Here is a 9,431-nt window from a genome sequence, read left to right on the forward strand (position 1 = left end):
CGAACTCGCAACAAATCCTTCGCGCTTGACTCCGACACTTTGTTTCGCTTTATGTCTTCATTGTTATCATAGTTAATCCTGCACAACAAAACAAAACTTCAATCGAGACAATTAATCCTAAGCAATTAACCAAGTTGTCCGACATGTCATTGGTCCCTCGACGCTTCGTCCGATTCTTCGGCGCATCGTCCTCTCGTGCAGCCTATTGCCCAATCGGCCAGTTGACTCCGCAACTCCGATATCCTTGGCACAATACCCGCTCTTCTTGGCCCGATGCCCGAGTCCACGGCCCGAAGCCTTCTGTCGATATGCCGACCGATCCACCGGCCCGACGTCCAATCTTCTGACATGTTCCTTCGGCACAATATGATTTTCCTGCTTTAATTGTCTCATCCTGATCGAAGCATCCTGCGTCACTCAAAACGCAGATTAAATCATAAACATATATCAAGTAGTTTCATCATCAAAATACGAGATTCAACACTCTTCTTCGGACGCGCTCGAGTCATCCCATGTTGCTTTGAGCGCCTTCTTCTTTGATGTTTTCTTCTTGACTTGGGGACAATCACTTTTGTAGTGTCCCGGCTTCTTGCACTCATAGCAAATAACTTGGTACTTCTTGGACCCGTGACTTTAGGATCCTAACTTTTAGGAAGGGATCTTAGAATCTTATTTACGAGCTCAAAATCCGAAAAACTTTTTCCGAGTCCTTTTAGACCGTTGACGACATCCGTGAAACGGGTAAACATGTCGCCAATGGTTTCACGTGGTTTCATCCAGAAAAGTTCGAAAGAATATAACAGAAGATTGATTTTTGACTCTTTCACTCTACTTGTGCCTTCGTGAGTCACTTCGAGTGTGTGCCAAATATCAAATGCAGTTTCACAAGTCGAAACACGGTTAAACTCATTTTTATCAAGTGCACGAAATAAGGCATTCATAGCCTTTGCATTAATAGCGAAAGCCTTCTTCTCCAATTCATTCCAATCGATCATTGGAAGAGAAGGCTTCGAAAATCCGTTTTCAACAAGATTCCAAAGTTCAAAATCCATAGAAATAAGAAAGATCCTCATTCTGGTCTTCCAATAGGTGTAGTTCGTCCCATTGAACATGGGTGGACGTGTAATAGAATGACCCTCTTGGTTTCCGGCGTATGCCATCTCTCTTGGGTTTTTAATCCGTTAGAGAGTTAACCCCGCTCTGATACCAATTGTTAGAATCAAGAGCACTAAGAGGGGGGGGGGGGTGAATTAGTGCAGCGGAAATCTTACAACGATAAAGCACGTTCGAACGATAAAAATGATTTCGGTGTGAAAGCCGATTCTAAGATTACTTTAACTTAAGATCAAGCGAGATGACGTTAAAATCAATCTATGAAGGTAGTTTGCAGTTATGATGAAAACCAGAGTGTAAGTGCAAACTGAAATACGACGTTCGTACGAAGAAGCTGATTTATGTCTAAATGCTTATTCGTAAATCACTTGATTAGGCGAGATGTAGTTTAAGCAAGTATATAAAGGCAGTTTGCAGTTATGATTGAAATCAAAACGTAAATGCAAACTGAAATATGATGATCGTACGAAAAAACATATTTACGTCTAAACACTGATTTGAAAGTGCAAATCTTGAAACCCGATCGTATATGCGCAGAAAGCAGTAAGCTTTAGAGGAGGTTTGCAGTAAAGATAATATGCTCAAAGTAAATACAAACCGAGATTTAGAGTGGTTCGGTCAATCTTGACTTACTCCACTTTTGGCTTCCTCCACCGACGAGGTTACCGACGTTAACTAGAGGCCTTCCTTCAATAGGCGAAGGCCAACCACCCTTTTACAGTTTCACTCCTTTTGATGGGCTTAGGAGACAACCCTTACAGAATTTTCTCTCCTCTCTTTACAACTCAGAACTTGGAAGAACAGAGGGAGAAGAACTTTTGGCCTTTACAACAATTTTGAGCTCTAAGAATCACATAAAAAGATCAAGATTTCGGTGTTAGTTTTCTTTCTCTTTTAGTGCTGAATGGGTGGGGTATTTATAGGCCACAACCCAGTTCAAATTTGGAGCTCAAAACTATCAATTCTCGGAATTCCGGGATCAGGCGGTTGCACCTCCTGACTGGAGCGGTTGCACCGCCTAGCAGAGATCGAAGACTAAGCCTCTAGGCGGTGCTACCTCCTATCAGGGGCGGTTGAACCTCCTGATAGAGCTTGAAGACCGAGCTCAGGCGGTTGCACCTCCTGACTGAGGCGGTTGCACCTCCTGGCAGAGCTCAAAGACCGAGTTCAAGCGGTGCCACCTCCTGTCAAGGGAGGTTGCACCGCCCAGTCTCGCTCGGAGACTGAGCCCCAAGCGGTGCCACCACCTGGCTGGAGCGGTTGCACCTCCCAGTCTTGCTCGGAGATTGAGCCCAGGCGGTGCAACCTCCTGCCTTGGGCGGTTCAACCGCCTGGTAGAAATCAGGGTCCGAATGGGTTGATCCATTCGGCCCAATTTGGGTTTTTCAGGGCCCAATTGCCCCATGATTAAGTTAATGGGATCACCTCCCATTTCCAACTTAATCATTATGCTAACTACGATTTTTACTAAGACATTTACTGCAACTTGCTCCGGTGCGTCAATTGCTTCTTCCGACGAGCTTCCGGCGAACTTCTGTCGATCATCCAATGATCCCTTGGTGATGCTCTTGCGGACTTCCGGTAAACTCCTGGACTTGCGACGATTCACTTGGCGAGTTCCGACGAGCTTCTTTGGCAAGCTTATGGACTTCTCAGATTTGTTCCCGTAGAACCTCCGACAACTGTCCGAACTTCCGTCAAACTCTCGAACTCCCAACGTGATCATTGTCTTGACTCCGGCGCAACTCCTGCTGCATGTCTTACTTTCATCGTAGTTAATCCTGCACACTTATCTCAACATATAGATTAGAGAACAAATGACAATTGACTTCATCATCAAAATCCGAGATTCAACAGATTTCACTTACGGGATGTTGGATGGTTGATGATACCTTATTATTATACAGCAATTCTATTATCTTAGTAGTGTATCCGGTTCTTAGACTTAAGACACTAAGGATGTCCTGTATGAGTACTTCATTTTTCGATAATGAATTTATATGTCTAAAAGTTCTAGATCTAACACAACCGGTCATCGGAAGTGACGGCTAACCTTACGAGGGCTATTGAGTGTCGATAGAGGATCATCTGCTCTCGATGTCGTGAGAGGAATATCTCATGTGTTTTTTCTTAGACAAATCCCTTGTTAGGATCATTCAAAGAGAAAGAGTTCTTCGAGAGAATCCGATTAGAGCAAGATTCGAGGAGAAACCGTATGTGCTTGATAGCACCATGCCCCGTATATGATCTCTAGGATATTAGATAGATGAGAGACTATAAATATATAGTAACTAACAATAGACATATCCAATGGATTAGATTCCCTTGTATTATATAGGGACTACGACGTAGTGGCATAGTACATCCACAATTAATAAGTTAAGTAAATTATTATGGAGATAATAATTTACTGAGCCAAAAGGAGTTATAATATGCATAACTCACGACTAGATCAAATAATGGGCCTAGAGAGTCATACATATATAGTAGGTGTTATGATGAGTAGAGGTTCAGATATTCATCTTATGACACCGAAAGTGAATGATCCTCTATCGACACTCAATAGCCCTTATAAGATTGGCTGTCACTCCCGATGATCGGTTGTGTTAGATTTGGAACTTCCAGATCTATAAATCCAGTATCAAAGAGTGAAGTACTCATATAGGACATCCTTGATGTCTCAAGTCTAAGGATCAGATATACCACTAAGACGAAAGAATCATTGTCTGATAATAAGGCATCATCAACTATCCAACATTCCGTGAGCGGATCAATGAGTGAACTCATTCTCCAATGAGCATTTGCACTGTATCCCTAGTGTCGTCCTCACACAACCAACTATGAAACCAACCGCCTCCATCATATGGATCGATATACAATACACAAGTTTATCTAGTTATTTTGATGTCCCTCTCGAGTAATCTATGATCGGGATTATTTAGGGTTTATGTTTAAAGGTGAATTAGTCTCATTATCGTAATCTCATCACAATCCGATTCTCATTACATAGATATATGGACATCACAATATATATATATATATATATATATATATATATATATATATATATATATATATATATATATATATAGTAAATAATATAAAGTGATAAAATATTAAATAATATAATAAAAAAAAATAGTGTATGTCATGTTACTTGTGCCATCACTCACGTGATTAGCTTGTATGACACTCATGACTAACACCTACCATCGATCGTTGCCCCCTAGCCCATGCCTGTCGTCAATGACCACCCCCAACATGTGCTTGCCATTGATCATTACCCCCTAGTCTATGCTCCTAGTTGATCGTCATCCCCTAAGCTCGTACTTCCTATAGATTATCATTTCTTAACTATCTATTGTTCGTATCGTTATAGTTGATCATCACTCTTTAGGCCATACTCTATCATCATTGTTTCCTAGATTGTATTTCCTTAACTCTCTATTTATCATCTCTGATACTATCCTAAGAGAATAAGATAGAAAAAAAAAAAAAGAGGAGCAAGAGAAAATGGATAGAGAAAGAATTAGAATCAGAAGAGAAAGGATATTTATGTCTATTTATAAAAAAATAAATAAAAATATAAACAGTAAAGAAGATCGTAAATGATAATCTCTAATGGTCGATAACAAACGAACTGTAGATTAATTTTTTGGTAAATTATCAAAAAAAAGTTATGGCTAAAATTATGGCACGTCAGTTTTCTTATTAGTTTTTTCTTGTTATTTGAGGTCTTATCTACTGCCGCCCTAGAGATTGAGAGGCAACCAGCGCGGTGAGTCGGCGATGGAGGCGGTCTACTTGCTTTGCTACGTCGCTTCCACCACCATCACTTCCTCCCTCCTCTCCCTTGCCCTCGCCGTCCAATCCATTCGTCTCTTCTTCTGCCGCTTTGGGTCTCCAGGTCCGGAAGTGGGCGGTCGCGAGGGTGACGGCGACGGCGACGGCGATGCCGCCGTGTGGCTCTACGAGGGCCGCGTGCACCACGCGAGGCGGCGCCCTGTCGCGCATGCATTCGAGTATCCTGTCCGGTACGCGCTCATCGACCTCGATCGCGTCCCCCAGCCTCCCCACCTCTCCGCGGACCGGGCCCGCGAGATCGCCCACACCAACGGACCCGTGTAAATCCGATGTTTGACGTTTTTTTTTTTTTTTTTTTCTGGTTGAGAAAGTTGAGGTTTTTAGAAGGAGCGGTGTGTAAAGTTCGGAATTTGCAGGTTCCTGCTGACGATTCCGGCGAATATGGGGTACGAGCAGAACCCTTTGAGTGTCTACTACTGCTACGAAGTGGCGGAAGACGAAGGACGAGAAGAAGTTGGGCCTGCGCCCATCCTTAGGATGTGCATTGCCGAGGTGGGCCAACCTTAGCTGGAATGATGTTCTGTAAAGGAATGGTGCCTGTGGATGGTAAGTCATTGTGTTGCTTTGTTGGATTTCAGGTGACAAATACGCCATGGGGCGAGCGGGTGTCGTTCGTCTTCTGCCCGGGATCTGATGTGGTTGCGAAACCCCTGCATGTCAGCCCCTTCATGGTGCGTTTCCCTTTTCATGACCAAAATTCTAATCTATGATTACGCTCCAGTGAGGTTAGGTGGAGCCTATATGTCAAATCGAGTAATCTGTCAAAATCACCTACATTAACTTTAATCCACCATGGTGATAGTGGATGTGATTAACATATCAAATTTCCTCACTCCATTGCTAGCACAAGGTATGTCAAGGTTAGCCTACTAGCTGTCTGCTAATTCAAATTTTTTAGCATCCTGTTGCTTTGCCCATCTGTAATTATGCATTTACTATCAATGCCTTATTTTTCATATACATAACATGGTAGCTTATTTAATTGGCATATGCGGAGGTTGAAAAGTTTCATAATGAATGCAATTTCTATGAAATTACTTATCAGCATCGACAGCATAATTTGTTAACATTGTGGAGGCACCTTCTCTTTAAGCATTTCAATTTTGCAAATAGAGAATTGACATATGCGTGAATTTTCCATTACATGAACCTCAGTCCATCCAACATTATGTTTGGCAGCTTGGTACAGTTAGGCATTGCCATATTTTATGTTGAAACTTCAACATTCATTATATAGTTAAATTGATTTATTTAAGTAACCTATTTAGAGTAGCAATCTGTCCTGTGACTTGTTCTTTTGTGCTGACTAGATTGTTAGTAACATTCAATAAATTCAAAAATCTTTAATGTGCTAGTAGAGCAAATATTAGTATATAGATGGTGTCCAAAATTTCACTAGGGAATGTGAGTCTTTGGGTGTAAAATATACCTATGCTTCCTGCTATTATTCCCTTCTTAATAGTGATGATAGCCACCAATAACCACCAGTGTCAAATCATCATCTAATTGTATCACTATATTTTGAAATGGGCAGTAGGTCAATTAGTGTATTGAAATGGAGAATTGTTCCTTTTGTAAAACATTCTCCTAGCAGATACCAAGGATTTAAAATCAGACTTGGTCCATACGTGTTTGGTGGTAAGATTGCTATCGTATCTAGTCAGTATGGATAATTGGGTATTACTCCATTTGAATCAGTATATGTTCTATTGGTATTAGATTGGTCCAGTAAATGCCCCTTCGTATATTCAATAGGGTTCGGTATTTGAATTTTTGCTGTCCAATGATAATGTGTGACTAAGTCGAAAACAGAATAAGTGCCTCATCGTTTAGACATCATATGTGCAGATACTCAGTGCTTCCTTTGGTGCTACTGCAAGTTTCCCAAATTATCTATCAGGATCTCCAGCCCACTAGCTTGGATCTCCAAACTTCCTAAGTACCTAAAAGGCTAAAACTTTACAAAATTGTTATTCAATCTTAGAATTCAGTTATTAGATTTCTGAATTTCAGTTATGAGTATGTTTTTTTTTCGTCAGATTTCCTATACCTGTTTGTTAACTTCGTTCTCCTAGCTGGTAGCTACCGTTGGCTGGATGCGTATTTTACTAGACTTCTTAGCTCTACCTTATTCTTGGACTTATACGTACTTCATATCTGCTTGCAGGATATGCTAGGAAATTGGTGCATGTTTGCTGATGCACCAGGGGAGGATCTTTCACTTGTAATCTCGGTCCAACACCCCACCCTTGGAAACTACTTTACTGCAACTTTACGTGCCCGAAGAGTCCATTCATTTGATTCAAATTTTCTAGCAACATATTTTTGGTTGATGCCCCATAAGGTTGCAATGTGGATATACTGGCAGGTAATGATGAAGTTGAACAACTACCAATCCTGTATCTGCTTCTATTACTCCTACTATTGCTGCTTTAAATGTCTCTAATGCCTGTTAGATGCTTCAGACATCTACTATCTCTTTAGATGACTCCTTCCAGAAAGAAACTAGGATGATATCTTTCTAGAAATGCCTGCTGTGGTACTTACTCGAATGTGAACATCTTTATCAAAACCATATTAAAGAACTTATGATTGTTGTGGCTTACAATTGACCTGACACTCTGACAGTATCTTTTCTTGTTGAATGAGATTCTAATTGATTTATTGTTTTAATTGACAGTAATTATCATTCCTATTGCTTAAGACTTCATATTGGTTTCACTTTGTCTATCATGTCTGGTTGAATATGTTTGTCCATGTCAATTTTCATGATGCTCGTGAAACAGAAGTATTTTTTAGAAAATCCTAGCTGAGCTCCTTGTTCAAATTGAATAAACTACAAATTGCTTTGTTGGTAAAATCCATGATGGAGAAACTCAATATTGTTGGCCTTTCTTTTCTTATAAATTGTTAGCTTATTCTCAGGGAAAAGGGTAGGATAATGATCAATATTTTTTCTGTGAAGTTGCTTGCTGGAGGAACATGTCTTTTGAATAAGACTATGAATGGAGATGTACTTAAGGCTTCATTTAAGTTGTTTACCCTGTCATGTTCTTTCTCATCACTGGTGCATGACACCTAACCCTATCATGTTGTAATGAGATCACCAGTGACTGACACCTAACAGCCAAGAGTAAACATTAAAGATTTGTTTGTTCAGTTGGAAATGGAATAAAAGTAGAATGATAAGTACGATATCATTTGCTCAGAGGATCAAGCTGAGATAGAGTTTCAATTACCGTGTAATTCTGATCACAAAATGCTAAGTGGTCTACCTCTTTGTACTAGGAAAAGGTTTATGATTATGCATTCAGCTATTTGATATCGAATTGGCTCAAATTGGAAAACTGAGTATTTACAGACTTAAGCCAAAATAAGAACACACTTTCAATTTTACAACCAGTAATTGTGTAGTCTGGAGTACTTGGTGATTAGCATAAAAAATAACAAAACCTCAATCATGTTGATAATGGCCAAAGTAATTGAAATCTGGTCAATAATGAGATTGAATTATGTGATGTATGTGGTATTGTTTTGATTTATTTGTGGAATTTACACAGATTCTTACACTCAAATGTCATGATTACCATTTCTAAGATCTCCAAGCCCAAATACTATAGATATGCTCAAGGCTTGAGCCACTATGCCAAGGCCTTTGACAATATTGCCAGCAAAGTTTATTGCAAAGTATTCATTTATTGTCAAGTCTCGAGCTACAGTACAATTCAAAAAGAAGAAATATGTTTTCTTGTTCACATAGCTGTTTCAAGTATCATCCGGTCCAATTGCTGGAATTTGCTTCATTGCTGTGACATGTTACAGAATTGTTATTTTCCTCTCAAACAATCAGCATCAAATAGATGGTAGTACGTCTTGTGAAAGTAATTGCATATAGCAAATATTCATAATGTGTTTCATCAATTCATATTGCACAATGATAATGCAATACTAAAAGCATACTAAAAGCAGTAAACTGCCCCACATCAGTGGCTAACACTAAATAAGTTTGATTGAATATTGGACCAATCCACTGTGTATGGGTAGGCCCATATTCTTTTTTGGTCAGAATTCAGATAATATATATCATGTGAGTCCAGTACATGGAGATTAAGATTGAAGGTCATATAAGTAGACCACCAGTAACCAGATGGATGGCTGAAAACTCAAGCTTTTTGCTACTTTAGACTTGTAGATTATTTTGGCACTGACCATAATTTTATGCAACAATGGATTTGCAAATTACTCGGACTAGGATATGAATCAGACATCTATTTCCATTTAAGTGATTTGAACATCGTTTTTTTTTTTTTTCTTTAGGCTCTCAAGCTCTGGTGGAAGAATGTCAAATTTTTAGATCATCCGAAGTATCTAAACTCCAGATATAGAGATGATGCTGTACTACGTGATCGGGAACTTCTCTCTCAAAATGCTGGACAGAGCAAAATCCTTCCAAA

General features: G+C 39.8%; 1 protein-coding gene across 1 annotated transcript in view; it reads left to right on the forward strand.

Annotated features, from left to right (window-relative positions):
- The first annotated feature begins 4,857 nt into the window (after positions 1-4,857).
- LOC135678951 (uncharacterized) overlaps positions 4,858-9,431 on the forward strand; it is a 4,755-nt gene continuing 181 nt past the window's right edge. Inside the window, exons 1-5 of the mRNA XM_065192221.1 lie at positions 4,858-5,237; positions 5,334-5,469; positions 5,556-5,648; positions 7,145-7,345; positions 9,295-9,431. The exon at positions 9,295-9,431 is cut by the window's right edge and continues 181 nt beyond it. Of these exons, the coding sequence (XP_065048293.1) occupies positions 4,903-5,237; positions 5,334-5,469; positions 5,556-5,648; positions 7,145-7,345; positions 9,295-9,431 (902 nt within the window). The 5' untranslated portion in view covers positions 4,858-4,902. The remainder of the gene's footprint in view (positions 5,238-5,333; positions 5,470-5,555; positions 5,649-7,144; positions 7,346-9,294) is intronic.

Source organism: Musa acuminata, chromosome BXJ1-7, assembly GCF_036884655.1.
Source record: "Musa acuminata AAA Group cultivar baxijiao chromosome BXJ1-7, Cavendish_Baxijiao_AAA, whole genome shotgun sequence".
NCBI lineage: Eukaryota > Viridiplantae > Streptophyta > Magnoliopsida > Zingiberales > Musaceae > Musa > Musa acuminata.